Source organism: Papio anubis, chromosome 6, assembly GCF_008728515.1.
Source record: "Papio anubis isolate 15944 chromosome 6, Panubis1.0, whole genome shotgun sequence".
Classification (NCBI taxonomy): domain Eukaryota; kingdom Metazoa; phylum Chordata; class Mammalia; order Primates; family Cercopithecidae; genus Papio; species Papio anubis.
The window spans coordinates 153344948-153364226 of NC_044981.1; the positions used below are offsets into that span (position 1 = coordinate 153344948).

A 19279-nucleotide genomic window follows, 5' to 3' on the forward strand; every position below is an offset into this window, starting at 1 on the left:
GAGAACACACGATGTTTGGTATCCCATGGTGTGTATGTATTTCATGGTGTGTGTGTGTGTGTGTATATGTATATGTATGTGTACATACACACACACACCATGGTGTATATGCACCATATATTCCATGGTGTGTATGTGTGTGTATATATATACACACCATGGAATGCACACACCCTGGGATACTACACAGCCATAAAAAAGAACGAAATAATGACATTCATAGCAAGCTGGATGGAATTGGAGACTATTACTGTAAGCTATGAAGATGCAAAGGCATAAGAATGATACAATGGACTTTGGGGACTTGGGGGAAAGGGTGAGAGGATGGTGAGGCATAAAAGACTACCTATTGGGTACAGTGTTCCCTGCTTGGGTGATGGGTGCACCAAAATCTCAAAAATCACCATTAAAGAACTTATATATGCAACCAAATACCACCTGTTCCCCAAAAAACCTATTAAAATAATAATAAAGGAACTTCCTTAATCTATTAAAAGGTGTCTATAAAACAAAATAACCACAAAAAATCCGTATTACAGACACCTTGTGAAATGTTGAAGGCTTTTCCACTTGCGTTGAAAAAGACAAGGATGTTTGCCATCATCCTTATGTATGTGAAATACATATTTCACATTGTTTTAAAGATTATAGCTAGTGTGGTAAGTCAAGAAAAAGAAATAAAAGATGTAAGATGGATTAGAATGGAGGAAATAGTCACTATTCACATATGATTGTGTGCATTTAAAAATCCAAAATAATTGCAGATAAGTTAGAGATTAGGAAGGTCTCAGGATATAGGGTCAATATTAAAAAATCAATTTGTTTTCTATATAATACAACAATATATATTGTGGTTCCAGTGTTATAAAGACATCTACATACAAATAAATAAGGATTTATAAGACTTCTCCTTAGAAAAGTATAAAACATTAAGAGACTTTTAAAAATCCTGAAATAGTTGGAGCAATATATTATGTTCGTGGATAGAAAGAAATGATAAATATCAGTACTTCCCAATATGATAGGTTTAATACAGCTCCAGTCAAATTCCCAATAGTTAGAGGGGTGTGTGTGTGTGTGTGTGTGTGTGTGTGTGTGTGTGTTTTGTGTGACTTGATAATCATTCTAAAAATTTACATGGAAATACACAGTGTCAAGAATAAACATAACATTTTTGGAGAACAGGATTGGAGAGCTTGCCCTATTGTGTATCAAGACTTACTATAAGCCAGGCGCAGTGACTCAAGCCTGTAATTCTAGCACTTTGGGAGTCTGAGGCAGTTCGATTGTCTGAGCTTAGAAGTTTGAGTCCAGCCTGGACAACATGGCAGAACCGCATCTCCTAAAAATACAGAAAAATAGCCGGGTGTTGTGGCACATGCCTGTAGTCCCACCTACTCAGGAGGCTGAGGCAGGAGAATCGCTCGAACCCAGGAGTCGAAGGTTGCAGTGAACCAAGATTACACTACTGTACTCCAGCCTGAGCAACAGAGTGAGGCTCTGTCTCTTAAAAAAAAAAAAAAAAAAAACTTAATATAAAGCCTGATTAAGTCAGTTTGTCATTAGCTCTAGGTTAGTCAAAAAGAGCAGTGGAATAGTACATAGCTCAAAATCTAATTTAAAAATACGTAGAAAGTTGATTTATGACAAAAGTGCCACTGCAGAGCAATAGAGAAATACTAGGGTTTTCAATGAGTGGTGCTGAGATAGTATGTAAGAAACCTAACTACTACATCACACCATTCACAAAAGTAATTCCACATCAAATACAGATTAAAAGTATTAGCAAAACAAAGCTAAGATATAAAGCGAAAGGTCATATTTATGATCTTGGTATAGAAAAAGATTTTAGAACCATGCTTTTGTTCTAAACTTGAAAAGATTGAGAATATCCTTCCCACATTGAGCGTAAAAACTTCTGTTCATTAAAAGACATCACTAAGAAAGTGGAATAGCAAGTGAAAGAAGAGATTCACATCACTTACAACCTTCAAATGCCTCATATCTAGTGTTTCTGCAAATCAGCCCTAACACAACAAATGGCCAAAAATGGACAAAAGGATTGAACAGCCACTTCCCAAGAGAAAAATCCAAAAGATCAAGAAACATGAAAAGGTGCTTAAATTCAATAATTGGGAAACACAAATTAAAACTCTAACAAATGGCCACAACATACACTCAAGAACAGCTAGAATTTAAAAACTGACAGTGTCAAGTGTTATGAGGATGTGGAGCAGCAGCAGCCTCTTAACGGCTGAAAGTAACGTGTTGGTACAGTCTCTGGAACAGTTTGGCATCATTTCCTAAAGATGAAGTTGTGTGTATCCTTAACTTGGCTATTCTTGTCCTGAAGTATATTCACAATAGAAATGTGTACACTAAGATACATGTACGTGAATGATCAGTGTAGTGCTCTTCATAATAGCTTCAAACTGGAAACAACTCATTAACATTAGAATGGGTAAATAAATTGTAATGTCATATAGTGGACTATTATACAGCAATGAAAATGAGCAACCTGCGCAGAGCAATATGGATGAATATTACAATGTGGAATGAAAAAGGCAAGGTTTAAAATAATATGTATTATATTAGTCTATATAAACTTCAAAAAGCTGTCAAAACCTATAGTGTTTAAAGTTGCTTGTGTAAGTTGTGAAAAGAAAAAGAAAAAGAAATGCTTTTTATAAAAAGAATAAAGGTTACCTGTCTTGGGGAGGTAAGCAAGGATGATTGGGAAGGGTTCTGGCAATTGGTACAGGCAATGTTTTATTTCTTAATGGGGTTACATGAGAGTTTGGTTAAATTTTTGAGGTGTACAATTTTGTATGCTTTTTTTCTCTACATTTCATGTTGCAGACTTTTAGAATGGATTAAAAATGTAGAGAGAATGCTTAACAAATAGGTCAGAGGAAACAAATTTATGCAAAAGTTTTTTAAAGCGTGTTGATAAGTAACACTTAACTGCAATTAGGCTTCTTTTTGTTTGTTTTTTGAGACAGAGTTTCACTCTTGTTGCCCAGGGCTAGAGTGCAATGGCACGATCTCGGCTCACTGCAACCTCCACCTCCCAGGTTCAAGCGATTCTCCTGCCTCAGCCTCCCTAGTAGCTGGGATTATATGCATGTGCCACCACGCCCGGCCAATTTTGTATTTTTAGTAAAGACAGAGTTTCTCCATGTTGGTCAGGCTGGTCTCGAACTCCCGACCTCAAGTGATCTGCCCACCTTGGCCCCCCAAAGTGCTGGGATTACAGGCGTGAGCCACCGCGCCCGACCCGCAATTAGGTTTATCCCAAACTTCTCATTTGTTAGTCATTAAAGCTCAGTAATTAATAAATTGTTTCCTTTGGTAACCATTGTTCACTGATAGGTAAGTACAGTCATTCGTTTCTCACTTTGCACAGTAGTTCAGGACTGTAAAAAATGACAGTATAAGTTGAAACCATGAAAAACGATCTTAATAAAAATGGGGAAAGTTACAATGTTTTATGTACACTCTAAAAATTTTTGTCAAGACAGTAAAACCTCTTATATTGTTGGTTTAAATGTATAGGGAAATTTAAAAGTATTTATTTAGCACAATGTCATTTAAGATATTGGAGTCAAGTAGAATTAGTGTTTTATTTCTTTGTAAAAAACACTTATCAAAGGCAGTTTGAGCAGTTCTTGTTGTGTAACCTACAATAGCAGAACTAGCAGAGTGAGCATCTTTTCTGTGCCTTGGCAAATTGTCGTACTCCTTTCTTTTAAATTAGGATTAGCTTCCAACATTTTATCTTTTGCGCTTTCACTGTCACGAAGTAGCTCCAAGAGTTTCCTAAATGTGAAGGCTTTTTTGCTAGTGTCACTTCTTTTGGAACATATTCCTTCTTTTTGTCACAGCCACACTCCTCATTTAGGTCTGTAGGTTTGCCTTCACTAAGTTCCTCAGGCTGCATATCTAGAAGCTCTCGAACAGTGGCGGTGGCAACATTTCCACAGTCAGCTGCTTCATCTGTTACTACACTTATGTTGGATTTGAATTTCATTTCCAGTGTCATCATTTTTTTTGTTTTTTTGTTTTTTTGTTTTTTGCTGCGCTTCTATCTTTTTTGGCCAATTCCTGCTTTCATGTACCTATTTAGTAAAATTTCATGTAGATTTAGCACTGGAAGGCAAGAAGGCAACAGATGCATGCTTTGCTGTCTGTGGGTGAATTGACTAACAGATGAGGTGTAACCAATCATCTGCTGACTTTGAAAGAAGTGGTGATTGGTCACTGATCATGAGGTACAGCGCTTATTAACAGTGATTTGTGGACTACAGCAGCAGTCTCCTTGTTTTTGGCACAAGGGACTAGTTTCGTGGAAGACAATTTTTCCACGGGCCGGGGACGGGGGGTATGTGTAGTGGGGGACGGTTTCAAGATGAAACTGTACCACCTCAGATTGTCAGGCATTAGGCTTTAATTAGATTCTCATAAGGAGCGTGCAACCTAGATCCCTCACATATGCAGTTCACAATAGGCCTCCTGCTCCTATGATAATCTAATGCCGCCACTGATCTGACAGGAAGTGGAACTCAGGCAGTAATGCTTGCTCACCCACCTCTCACCTCCTGCTGCACAGCCCGGTTCCTGACAGGCCTCTGTTCCTGACAGACCACCGTTACTGCTCTGCAGCCCGGGGGTTGGGGAGTGCTAGACTAGAGTACTAGAAATGAAGTTTGTATTTGTGCAATTACTCACAGTTAATATACTGTAGTAAGTGAAATTTGAATCATGGTGTTGGGCAGTGTTGTTACTTAACTGAACTCGAGTCACTCAAATTTGTGCATATGGGAAGCATGCAAAGTGAGAGCAGCCTGTAATTCAAAGACGGTTGAACTTTTTGATCAGTTAAATAAAGATTTGGTAGATTCCGATAAGATTTCAAGTGCAGGGCTACTTGGAGTATTTGATCTGAGCTGTTGAACACCTGATACATTTTATGTGATAATGTCAATTTGATGTTACTCTCACAGCTTCCTTAATCCTTTTATGCACTTCCTTAGAGAGAACATCTCACACTAACTCTCTAGAACAAAATCCATATTACAGTAAATAAAAACAGTGTTTTTAGGAGAATAATAGTGATGATGATTGTAAATTCACCATGTAGCAGCTGACATTGAAAGCAAGTTTTTAAAAACTGTTTTGTATAATGTTGATATTCTACTAATTGAAAGTTAAATCAATTTTGATTATTTTAGTTGGGTAATTTCATTTTTACTGTCTTCATACAAGCAAAGACAGTTGGCCCTTGAACAGCCTAGAGGTTAGGGGCACCAACCCTCTGCATTGCCGAAAATCTGTGTATAACTTCTGACTTTCCAAAAACTTAACTACTTATAGCCTACTATTGACCAGAAGCCTTACCAAGAACATAAACTGTTGTTTGACATATTTTGTATATGTATTATATGCTGCATTCTTACAGTAAAATAAACCAGAGAAAAGAAAATGTTATTTAAAAAATCATAAGATAAAGTACATTAACTGTTAAGTGGAAGTGTATCATTATAAAGGTCTTCATCCTTGTCATTTTCACATTGAGTAGACTGAGGAGGAAGAGGAGGGGTTTGTCCTGCTGTCTCAGGGGAGGCAGAGAGGGAAGAAAATCCACCTGTAAGTGGACCCATGCAGTTCAAACGCATGTTGTTCAAGGGTCAACGGTGCTTTGTTCTTCAGTGTGAAAAATAGAGTCTCATTCTGTGTTGGCTGAAATTTAATATTGTTCATTTATTTTTGATTTCCTACAGGTGAACTGGCACAAAGGTTAATCTCAAGATGCCACTAGTGAAAAGAAACATCGATCCTAGGCACTTGTGCCACACAGCACTGCCTAGAGGCATTAAGAATGAACTGGAATGTGTAACCAATATTTCCTTGGCAAATATAATTAGACAACTAAGTAGCCTAAGTAAGTATATATCAATTAAAAATATACTCACAAACCTGAATGTTATGCTTTAGAGTATTAAGAAGTTGTGCTTCTGATTAATTTGGGAGTGTGGTTTGGTGAGAAGAGTACAAAATTATCCTGAAAAATATAGTCACATGAGTATGATTATTAGAGTTTTAGAATAATATCTTCTTCTTCTGCATGATGTTTCCTCTGGGAAAGGAAAATACGGACAGAATCTCTAGAAACAGTATCACATGATGAATTAAAATTATTGAGATTGTTTTAAAAATATATAATCTGTGAAAGGACCAGAGTTGTATTTTTGCTTGGTTATTATCACTATTTACTCTGTTTAAAGGCCTCAACTATTTGTGTTTTCAAACACTAGTATCCATCTCCTTATATATATATTTAATCAGTTTAGGGAAATATTTTTATATTAGCAAAGATCTAAAGTGAAAGGTATGGGGACATTACTAGTCAGAGGAGTAGGCTAGTCAAGTGGTTGTCTAAGAGACATTAGGATATAAGTCAGGAATCTGATATGCAATGTGGTGTGAAAACAGCAAGTGAACCTGGCCTCTGGCAGAAGTCAAGCAGGTTGGCCAGAGAATAAAGGCCAGTGAAAGAGGCAGATTAGAGAAAAGGAGACAGGCAATATGTTCTCATTACAAATTTACAGAATAGAGCAACTTGGTTAAAGAATTAAACAAATTATTTTCTTTTTTTTTTTTTTTTTTTTTGCTTTATAAAACAAATTATTTTCTAATCTAAGTTTAATCAGAAAATTTTAAAAATAAATCTGGTCTGTCTTTTGCATTGAAGGATTAGCTTTTTCATAAGACATTGATATTTCATTTTAAAAGTAAAACAAGGTGTTCCTGGCAGAGATAATATCTACCAAGTGGTCCTAGATTTATCTCATCAGCCATATAAATTCTGATAAGCAGGCTTGGCTTTTCTTTGCCTTTCAACTTTTGTCCTTTCTTTTATAATTGAGTACTTAGCACAAGAGGTTGTTAATCTAATTTGGTTCCAGTAAGAAAGTTTAGGCATACATCTGTAGCAAGAGCAACATAAAAAGTTAAATTTGAATATTCTCTGTGAGAGTACTAGTTTTTTGCATTACCTGTGAAATAGTAAGAATAAATAAAAGGCTATTTTATTTTAATTTTGTTTTAAGTATATTCCTTCTTCCATTCGGTGGTTATTTTTTTCAGTTTAGTGAATCACTAAAATATTGTATTGTTTACTTGAGACTAATTTTAAAAAGTGTTAGAGTTCCCAGATTAAATATGATTAACTATATTGTTTAAAGATTTTTGCATATTTTTTGTGACCTGGCATGAATTGATTCAAATATAACATGATGTCATATAAAATTTGTTTTATATACATTATGTACATACATAAGTATATAAACAAGTTAATATTAAAATTCATGTTAAGAAATAGAAATGGCATTAGTAATTTTGTATAAAATATTTCTTAAAATTAAGATGAATTCTGGATCCAGTACAGGCATCTTATTTTAGGTATATACCCAATATAGAATTTAGAACTAATATTATGATTAAGGGTGATAATTTGCAGTACTAACCCATTTGTTACAAAACTTAAAGATGAAAAGTTAAGGAATTTTTAAGTCTATATAGTCTATATAAGCAACATCTATCAGCAGGCACATGGTTATGCTGTAGCCAAACTCTGAAAATTATAAATACCTAGTAACAATATAACTAAATTAGATGTTGGATGCTTCACTTTTAGAATCAGAGACCTGGAAGGCATCATTTAAGCAGTTTGTAGAGATTCAGAAAGAAAGAGAAAACCCATAAAATACTGTAGCAAGTTGTGACAATACTTTGCTGCCCTGAAATTAACTTCTCTGGCAGCTTTCCCACCTGACATAGTTGAGAATCTGGAATTAAATTTAAAAGGCCTCTAGATAGCCAGAATAAATAAACTCACGCACTAAAGACCATGCACATAAAATAACCAATTGATCCCTCTCTCAAAACCTGTTTACTTTTACTTTGATAGTTCAAACAGATTTGATGATGTGGTTTCCCAACAGTTATGCTTCAGAGGATAAAAGGAGGAAGCATGGGAGGAGATACTAGAAGGAGGCATCACTGAACCCAACCAAAAGGAGGTAGTTTACAGGAAAGGACAAAGTGATGTAAGGGAAGATGCAACATAAAAACTGGAAAGAAGCCATTTAATGTAAAGCAAATATCTTTATCCATTTCAAGGCTGTTTCTGCCTAGGATAATATTTGATTTTCATAATTCATGCCCATGAGTCCCTAAGAAAAAATTAAATTATATTTAATTTTATATTCCATTTAAGAAGAGGGAAGCTTAGAATACATTTCACAAGTTTCCATCCAAAATAGTTAAAATAACAATTAATGTATTAGATAATCTCTGAATTACTTAGAAAACTTGGCTATCCAAAATGTTTCTAGATAATGGAGATTTTCACTTTGGTGCTATTATTAGTACAAAAAGTGTTTGAGAGTATAGCAATGAAAGTAAACTGTGGGGATCTACATGGCTTAGGGCTGAATGTCTTCCTGACCCTTTCCTCACAAAAATGTACTTCCTTTTTTTATTTTTTTGAAACAGAGTCTTGCTCTGTCACCCAGGCTGGAGTGCAGTGGTGCAATCTTGGCTCACTACAACCTCCACCTCCCAGGTTTAAGCAATTCTTGTACCTCAGCCACCCAAGCAGCTGGGATTACAGGCAAGTGCCATCATGCCTGGCTAATTTTTGTATTATTTTTAGTAGAAATGGGGTTTTGCTGTGTTGGCCAGGCTGGCCTTGAACTTCTGGCCTCAAGTGATCCGCCCACCTTGGCCTCCCAAAATGCTGAGATTACAGGCGTGAGCCACCATACCCAGCCAGTACATCTGTTTTTTAAGAGATTTTTCCTAGTAGAACATAATTCTGTTTATATTAGGTAATTACCACAAACCTATAATTCACTTTGTGTCAATTTCCTCTTGCTCATTTTATTGCTTTCTTAATGATGCAAGACTTTTTACTCCTTAGCTGAGCTAGGTCCGGGTTCTTGTCTCATGACGAAGAATTAGGCACACAGATACTCGAAGAGTGAATGGAGTAGAATTTATTAAGAGAAAGGAAAGCTCTCAGCAAAGATAGGGGTCCTGAAAGCAGGTTCCAGGTTGCCCCCTCACAGTTGAATACAAGGGCATATGTCCCCTCACAGTGGAATACAAGGGCATACATATATATATAGAAGCTGATGGGGCTGGGTTCCCTATTTGTATAAGGCACAAATTACTGGTGGCTTCACCACATTCTCCCAGTGCACATATAGGCCCTTAGTTCGCTGTGGGCATGTTTAGGCAAGCCCCCTGTGCAAGTTCCCTTATCTGCCCAAAGCATCTGGTGTAAGCACTTGTAGGGTGGGTCAGAGAGTCTCTGGGGACCCTTCCCTTACTGTCTGCCTAAAGCAAGCTGGCTAACTCCTTTCATTAACAACCATTGGGATTCTGCATACCTAAGGGATCTCTTCCCCTGGCTTTTCTCTTATTGAGTATAGTCAGTTCTTATTGCCAAGATTAGTCTTTTTCATCTCTGTATCTATACCTAGCATTTGTATCCCTACCAATTGTTGAATAAATGAATAACTTTATACCTGCTTTTTCTTCCATTTGGGTTGCTTCCCCTATCTGCCAGAGAAACTGTCTCTGGAAGTATCTTGATCACCGAGTAACTTCTGACACCTGAAAGTGAGGTACTTCTATCTCTGCTGTGTTGCTGTTACCTTATATTAAGAGCTGCCTGTTATTGAGCTCCTCTGTATTAGGTGCACTTCAAGTCTCTTTGCTTACTTCTTTTAGAGACAGATATTTTTATTCCTATTTTACAGATAAGGAAATTGATACCAAGGTCTCACAGTGAATAGAGCAAATATTTGGACTTATTTATTAAATTGCTTTAAATATTTGTTTAAATGTCTGGTTCTCCCTCTGTTCAAAATTCAGTAATGACAGGGATCTTCTTCCAGTTATTTTGTTTTACTCTTTTCAGTAATAAGAACTTACACAACTAGAGGAATACAGTGATTTTAGATTTATGATTTTTTTTTCAGAAATTGTAACAAGAGAGTGTAAAAGATCTCCTAAATTTCTGAATCTGTATTTTGGGCATACCTGAGACAAGTCATTTACTAGGTCTTTGATGAATCTTGGGTTCTTCCATTTGGCCTAAAATTTATTTCTAGCTAATACAAATGCTGATTATATAGCTGATTATATATAAATGCTGATTATATATAAATGCTACAGTCTACATATAAATGCTTTCAGATTGACAGGCATATTATTTGCATATATATTTGCATCATCATCTTCTCTAACCCTCGTCAGGTGGACAGATATAGATAAAGCAAGTAATTTCCATTTTAACATTTAACAGGAAGTAGTAGAACAAGGTTTAAAAGCAGGCTTCCCACGGTATCTCTTCCCCCCCCCCCCAACTTTGTCATGGCTGGGTGACTTTAGGGTTTAAAGTTTAAAATACAGTTGGCCCTTGAACAATGTAGGGGTTAAGGGCACAGATCCTCAGTGAAGCCAGAAATTTGCATATAACTTTTGACTCCCCCAAAACTTAACTGTCTATAGCCTACTATTGACCAGAAGCCTTACCGAGAACATAAACTGTTGCTTAACATGTATATTTTATGTTGTATGTATAGTAGTATACTATATTCCTACAATAAGGTAAGCTAGAGAAAAGAATATGTTATTAAGAAAACCATAAGAAAAAATGTACTTACTGTTCATTAAATGGAAGTCATAAAAGTCTTCATCCTCGTTATCTTCACATTGAGTAGGCCGAAGAGGAGAAGGAAAAGGAGGAGTTTGTTTTGCTGTCTCAGGAGTAGCGGAGGCAGAGAGGTGGAGGAGGTAGAAGTAGTAGAGATGGGCACACTGTTGTAACTTTACAAAAGCACATCTTGGTTTCTGACTTTTTTACTTCTTCATTTCTCTAAAAATGTTTTTATATGGTACCAATCCTCCTTTTATTTGTTTTAGTTTCGGTACCTGTATCACAGAAGGGTTCATGTTGTAAAATAAATCAAAAGTAGTCTTGGATAAGTGGAACCCTTTTGACAGATTCTCTAATGTTAATTTGTTTTCTGACACCACTTCTTCTATGTCGTCTTTTTTTGGGGGGGTGATTCCATTTTTTTAAATCTGAGATTTGCTTCTTTATTTTTTATTTGCTATTATGCTTTAAGTTCTAGGGTACATGTGCACGATGTGCAGGTTTGTTACATAGGTATACATGTGCCATGGTGGTTCGCTGCACCCATCAACTCGTCATTTACATTAGGTATTTCTCCTAATGCTATGCCTCCCCCAGCCCCCCACCCTCCGACAGATGCCAGTGTGTGATGTTCCCTACTGTGTGTCCATGTGTTCTCGTTGTTCAGTTCCCACCTATGAGTGAGAACATCTGGTGTTTTCCAACCTTCTGATAGTTTGGTTAGAATGATGGTTTCCAGCTTTATCCATGTCCCTGCAAAGGACATTAACTCTTCCTTTTTTAGGGATGCATAGTATTCCATGGTGTATATGTACCACATTTTCTTAATCCAGTCTATCATTGATGGACGTTTGGGTTGGTTCCAAGTCTTTGCTATTGTGAATAGTGCTGCAATAAACATAATGTGTACATGTGTCTTTATAGTAGCATGATTTGTAATCCTTTGGGTATATACCCAGTAATGGGATCACTGGGTCAAATGGTGTTTCTAGTTCTAGATCCTTGAGGAATAGCCACACTGTCTTCCACAGTGGTTGAACTAATTTACACTCCCACCGACAGTGTAAAAGTGTTCCTATTTCTCAACATCCTCTCCAGCATCTGTTGTTTCCTGACTTTTTAATGATCACCATTCTAACTGGCATGAGATAGTATCTCACTGGGGTTTTGATTTGCATTTCTCTGATGACCAGGGATGATGAGCATTTTTTCATATGTCTCTTGGCTGTGTAAATGTCTTCTTTTGAGAAGTGTCTGTTCATATCCTTTGCCCACTTTTTGATGGATTTTCTTTTTTTTCTTGTAAATTTAAGTTATTTGTAGATTCTGGATATTAGCCGTTTGTCAGATGGGTAGATTGCAAAGATTTTAGTTTATTTAGATCCCATTTGTCTATTTTGGCTTTTGTTGCCATTGCTTTTGGTGTTTTAGTCGTGAAGTGTTTGCCCATGCTTATGTCCTGAATGGTATTGCCTAGGTTTGCTGCTAGGGTTTTTATGGTGTTAGGTCTTACATTTAAATCTTTAATCCATCTTGAGTTAATTTTTATATACCGTGTAAGGAAGGGATCCAGTTTTAGCTTACTACATATGGCTAGCCAGTTTTCCCAGCACCATTTATTAAATAGGGAATGCTTTCCCCATTTCTTGTTTTTGTCAAGTTTGTCAAAGATCAGATGGTTGTAGATGTCTGGTGTTATTTCTGAGGACTCTGTTCTGTTTCGTTGGTCTATATATCTGCTTTGGTAGCAGTGTCATGCTGTTTTGGTTACTGTAGCCTTGTAGTATAGTATGAAGTCAGGTAGTGTAATGGCTCAGCTTTGTTCTTTTTCCTTAGAATTGTGTTGGCTATGTGGGTTCTTTTTTTGTTCCATATGAACTTTAAAGTAGTTTTTTCCAATTCTGTGGAGACAGTCAGTGGTAGCTTGATGGGGATGGCATTGAAACTATAAATTACCTTGGGTAGTATGGCCATTTTCATGATATTTATTCTTCCTATCCATCAACATGAAATGTTCTTCCATTTGTTTGTGTCCTTTTTTTTTTTGTTGAGCAGTGGTTTGTAATTCTCCTTGAAGAGGTCCTTCACATCCCTTGTAAGTTGGATTCCTAGGTATTTTATTCTCTTTGAAGCAATTGTGAACGGGAGTTCACTCATGATTTGGCTAACTGTTTGTCTGTTATCGGTGTATAGGAATGCTTGTGATTTTTGCACATTGATTTTGTATCCTGAGACTTTGCTGAAGTTGCTTTAATCAGTTTAAGGAGATTTTGGGCTGAGACGATGGGGTTTTCTAAATATACAATCATGTCATTTGCAAACAGGGACAATTTGACTTCCTCTTTTCCAAGTTGAATGCCCTTTATTTCTTTCTCCTGCCTGATTGCCCTGGCCAGAACTTCCAACACTATATTGAACAGGAGTGGTGAGAGAGGGCATCCCTGTCTTGTAGCAGTTTTCAAAGGGAATGCTTCCTGTTTTTGCCCATTCAGTATCATACTGGCTGTGGGTTTGTCAGAAATAGCTCTTATTATTTTGAGATACGTCCCATCAATACCTAATTTATTGAGAGTTTTTAGAATGAAGGGCTTTTGAATTTTGTCAAAGACCTTTTTCTGCATCTGTTGAGATAATCATGCGGTTTTTGTCTTTGGTTCTGTTTATATGATGGATTACATTTACTGATTTGCGTATGTTGACCCAGCCTTGCATCCCAGGGATGAAGGCCAATTGATCATGGTGGATAAGCTTTTTGATGTGCTGCTGGATTCTGTTTGCCAGTATTTTATTGAGGATTTTTGCATCAATGTTCATCAGGGATATTGGTCTAAAATTATCTTTTTTTGTTGTGTCTCTGCCGGGCTTTGGTATCAGGATGATACTGGCCTCATAAAATGAGTTAAGGAGGATTCCCTCTTTTCCTATCGATTGGAATAATTTCAGAAGGAATGGTACCTGTTCCTCCTTGTACCTCTGGTAGAATTCGACTGTGAATCCATCTGGTCCTGGACTTCTTTTGGTTGGTAGGCTATTAATTATTGCCTCAATTTCAGAGCCTGTTATTGGTGTATTCAGGGATTCATCTTCTTCCTGGTTTAGTCTTGGGAGGGTGTATGTGTCCAGGAATTTATCCATTTCTTCTAGATTTTCTAGTTTATTTGCGTAGAGGTGTTTATAGTATTCAGCTGAGATGGCTAAGGGAGGTTCTGTATTTTACAGAGGGCCGGCGGACTGACTGGAGTGCAAACTCTCCAAGGCACGTTTTTATCATGATGACAGTGTAAGAGAGAGAACAGAAGCACTCAAGGCTTAGGATCTGGACTGGCACACTCCCACTTCCTTCCACTATTTCATTATTTCCTTGACTGACACTGTTACAAACCCTGTGAGGTCATGCAAAACATTTGGACACAGTTTTCTAAAATTTTATGAATTTGTTGTCTTGGTCTTGATGGTTTTCTTGGCTTTTTCAGTAACAACTATGACATCTTTGATGATACAATCCCTCCAGACTTTCATGATGTTCTCTATTGGGATTCTCTTCCATAGTGTTGGACAGTCTTCCATAGAATACTGTGTGTAATGAGTCTTAAATGTCCTTATGACCTCCTGATGTGGAGGCTGAATTAGAGCTGTCATGTTTGCGGGCAAGTGGACGACTTTGACACCTTCATTGTGAAACTCATGGAGTTCTGAGTGGCCAGGGATGTTGTACAGTTATCACAAAAATTTTAAAAGACAGTCCCTTAGTGGCAAGGTACTTCCTGACTTCAGGGACAAAATGTCGATGGGACCAATCCAGAAAAAGGATTCTCATTGTCCATGCCTTTTTATTGCCTTGCCTTCTTCTTTTGGCCTTCTTTTCCCTTCAAGGCTTGAGGTTAGCAGCTTTATAGATAAGGGCAGTTCTGATGATAAGCCCAACTGCATTTGCACAAAACAGTAAAGTTAGCATGTCCCTTCCTGCCTTAAATCCTGGTGTTCACTTTTTCTTACTAATAAATGTCCTCTGTGGCATTTTTTTTTTTTTTTCTGGAATAAGACATTCTCATCTGCATTAAAACTCTGTTCAGGCAGATATTGTTTCTACTCAATTTTTTTCTTTTTCTGTTTTGTTTTGTTTTGTTTTGTTTGTTTGTTTCTTTGTTTTGAGAGAAAGAGAGAGAAGGTCTCACTTTGTCACCCAGGCTGGGCTGGAGTACAGTGGCATGATCACAACTCACAGTAGCCTTGACCTCCCAGGCTTAAGTGATTCTCCTGCCTCACCTCCCCAAGTAGCTGGTACTACAGGCACATACCATCGTGCCCCGCTAATTTCTGTATTTTTGGTTGATATGGGGTTTCACCATGTTGTTCAGGCTGGTCTCAAACTCCTGAGCTCAAGCAATCTGCCCACCTCAGCCTTTCAAAGTGCTGGGATTGCAGACAGTCATGCCTGGCCAATTATTATTATTTTTTTTTTTCAAGCAGCATACATGGAAACCAATTATTTTCTTAATGGCATCTGGGAACTGATCTGCTGCCTATTGGCTGACAAAAGCTGCACCTTCTCTTGTTGTGACATTTTTAAGGCCAAACCACTTTCTAAAAGTATCAAACCATCCTTTGCTGCCATTAAATTTTCCAGGTTTAGATCCTTTACCTTCCTTTTGCTTTAAGTTGTAGTATAAGGACTTCACTTTTTCTCAAATCATGTTAGAGTCTATATGTAGACTTTTCTTGTAACAGCCATGCACCCACAAAAAGTGCATTTCGATACAAGATTAAAAGGTATTCACAAAAAAGTACAAGGTTTTTGTGTCTGCTGATGTAGCTGCAGCAATGGCTTCATGATTTTCCTTTTCTTTTTTTATAATTGCCCTTAAGTTTGATTCATTTATCTTGAAATGCTAAGCAACCACAGCTGTAGACCTCAAGCTGTGGTTCATATCAAGCAAATCAACTTTTTCTTGTAATTTGATGACTTTCCTGTACTTGAGAGTACTTCCAGCATCACTGGTGGCACTTTGAATGAGTCTCACAATGTATTCAAGGTTTACAGTATTGCATAAAACATGGTGAAAAATACCCAAGAACCATGAGAGATTACTTCCTACTCTCATATACAATTTATGGAGAGAGAACTGCTCAAACAGCATTTTAAGTGGATACAACACTAGCGCTAACTGCAATATCAACAGAGGGTGGCTATAAAATTATTATAGTAATACAGTATTACTACACTTAAATTTATTGTTATGATTTAGTACTATTAGGTTGGCAAAAACCGCAATTACATTTGCACCAACCTAATACATCTTTACATTTCTTTATGTTTCTCTTGACTATGAGTGGCACTATGTATGTTTGTGTTTTGTGTGTAAATTTTGATATGTTTTAACTTTTTATAATAGATTTCTGTATATTTTGTGGTAGTAAATAATAAAATACACTCATATTTACATTATTTTATGCATTCATAACATATCTTTAAAATATTTTTTAAATTTTTAAATATTTTTAGGCTATGTGGTTTATCTGCAAATTTTTTCAAATTGTCTCAAATCTCTAAAATTTTCAATGTAATTGAAAAATATCCACATGTAAGTGGACTAGCACAGTTAAATGATTTTGTTCAAGGGTCAACTGTAATTCCAAATAAATGCCAAATTCAACAGGACACCAGTTTTAATATTACATTGTTCAATATTTATCTCTGATCACAAAGTATCTGAGGCAAATATCATGCTAGATTTCTACTGCTTGCAAAGATAAAAACTCAGTGCTCTGGATATTAAATTTTATGATATATGTTTCATTTTTGCTTAGGTAAATATGCTGAAGATATATTTGGAGAATTATTCAATGAAGCACATAGTTTTTCCTTCAGAGTCAACTCATTGCAAGAACGTGTGGACCGTTTATCCGTTAGTGTTACACAGCTTGATCCAAAGGAAGAAGAATGTAAGCTTATTAATATTGTATTTTCTTCTGTGTATATATTTTAAGTTAGATGAGATGAATGATATGTTTAAGAACAATATTAATCATGAATGTATTACAGATCATACCCATGTCCTTTGGTGTACATATTGTAATAAATCAGTGAATTATCTAAAAATGCCATCGGTATGACTCTCCTGGCTTTTCTTTTCTACTGTTTTAAATCTCTTCTTTTTGTACACTAAACAGCTCCTAATTTTGGCATAAATAAGTCATTTTAACCACATATTTTCCTCCATTCTCTTCATTCTCTTTCTCTTTTCTCCCTTATAATTTATTTGTATACTTTTGTCTTAGAAATAAAAACTATTAGAAAATTACCTGAAATCTTTAGGTTTGACTCTTCAAGAATGTAACTACTTTTTTTTTGAGACAGAGTCTCACTCTGTCACCTAGGCTGGAGTGCAGTGGCGCGATCTCAGCTCACTGCAACCTCCACCTCCCAGGTTCAAGTGATTCTCCTGCCTCAGCATCCTGAGTAACTGGGATTACAGGTGCCTGCCCCCATGCCTGGCTAATTTTTTTATTTTTAGTAGAGATGGGGTTTTGCCATGTTGGTCAGGCTGGTCTCGAACTCCTGACCTTGTGATCTGCCTGCCTCGGCCTCCCAAAGTGTTGGGATTACAGGCGTGAGCCACCGCACCCGGGCACATAACTGCTTTTAATATGCTTTTTTATATGCATATTGCTAAAATCTTACTAGTTATTTAACTGAATGCAACTTCCTACTTTAAATGAACATTTCAAAAACAAATTGCCAGCATGTAGGGTGTAAACATTCTATACCAAGATATTAAATCAGGAATAATCAGGTAAGGAAGCCACCCTATAAGCTAAAATAACTGTAGAAACTTCAGTGGTAAAATCATGTTTTATGCCTTGATAGAATACGTTCAATGCCGATGTTTCCTAAATGCCTCTTTTTGTTTGTTTTACAAAAAGAAATGTAATACTAAGAACATAATTTGCACTTATCTACCACAGAGAATTGTTTAATGGAATTTCTTACACTCTCTTCAAAATATGTTTGTTGCATTAAATAATATATATGCAAATTATATAATAGATATAATTTTTACTATAAATGCAAATTACATAATAGATCTGAACTTTAACAATAAAAATACTAAAGGATGTCACTGGAAAGAACAAAAATACAATGTAATGACGGATGTCTTAGTGATGGAACCAGCTATTTTTGAAATAATCTAATGTGTAAATAAGGAGAGGTAAATACTTGGCACACTAGATTTCTACCACTTGTAAAATGTAAACTCAGAGCTCTGGATACAAGAAAAAAAGGAAATAATACTTTAAAAATAGCTTTATTAAGATATATTTCACAACCTACCTATACCTTGCAGTTCACCCATTTAAAGTTGAAGTGTACAGTTCAGTGTTTTTTAGTATATTCAAGTTATGCAACCATCACCACAATCAATTTTAGAGTATTTGTATCACTTCAGAAAGAAGCCCTTACTCATTAGCAGTCACTCTGTTTCCCCTTCAGCTCAACCCCTAGCAATCACTGATCTTTCTGTCTGTATGGATTTGCCTGTATGGATTTGTCTGTATGGATCTGTCTGTATGGATATTTCATATGAATGAATAGTACAATATGTGGTCTTTTGTGACTGACTTCTTTCGTTTAGCATAATGTTTTCAAGGTTAATTCATATAACGTGTATTTATATTTCTCTGATGGCTAATGATGTTGCACATCTTTTCATGTGCTTATAGGCCATTTGTATATCTTCTTTGGAGAAATGTCTATGTAGTTCCTTTGCCCATTTATAATTTGGATTATTTGTGTTTTTATTTTTGACTTGTTGGAATTCTGTATATATTTTGGATCTAAATCCTTTATCAAATAATGATTTGCAAATATTTTCTCCCATTCTTTAGGTTGTCTTTCTTGGTGGTGTCCTTTGAAACATGTGCATGTATCAATACATTAATTACACCTCATGGAATTCTTGAAATAAAATCATTGTTAGTGATGGAAAAATACTTTATGGTCATGCTTTCAGATATATAATTTATAGCCAAAATTTGTTTTTTAGATAGCTGAACTATTTCTAACTTAAATATAAATTTATGCCATCAAATAATAGAGAAATACACGGGCAGTTCTCATATGTAACAGAAATAAAAGTCAACATTTAGTTTCAAAATATTGTTACATTTTAACAAATGTCTTAGAACCACCATTAAACTTGAAAGTGAAAATACAGATAACAGTAAATAAGATGTTTGTGTTAAAAAACAAATTTTAATATTTCAACAACTATACTGTCAGAATTATACATAGTTTCCTTTAAAATTTTGTGGAGCAGTGGGGGAAGAATTCAGAATCTAAAAGCTGAACTACTTCATTTGAAATTGTTTTGGAGAGGTTGTATTGAAGGAGTTTTCAGTTATTTAACCTTGGTTTTTTAATTCAGTGGGAGTTCAAAAAAAATAACCTGTGTACAGTACTAAATTGTATAGTGTGGTATCAGTTTTTTTTAACCATTTTGTAGTAACTGAAAACTATCAATTTCGAAAATATTTTTAAATGAATTTTAA

The 19279-nt window shown here is 36.0% G+C and overlaps 1 protein-coding gene across 9 annotated transcripts in view; it reads left to right on the forward strand.

The window, feature by feature from the left end:
* Window positions 1-19279, forward strand: part of LOC101012460 (WASP family member 1) — a 73239-nt gene that overhangs the window by 43048 nt on the left and 10912 nt on the right. For all 9 annotated transcript variants that reach the window (XM_003898317.4, XM_017958416.3, XM_031667528.1 and 6 more), the window contains 2 exons: window positions 5781-5941; window positions 16538-16672. In XM_003898317.4, coding sequence (XP_003898366.1) covers window positions 5809-5941; window positions 16538-16672 — 268 coding nt within the window. In that variant the 5' untranslated portion in view covers window positions 5781-5808. The remainder of the gene's footprint in view (window positions 1-5780; window positions 5942-16537; window positions 16673-19279) is intronic.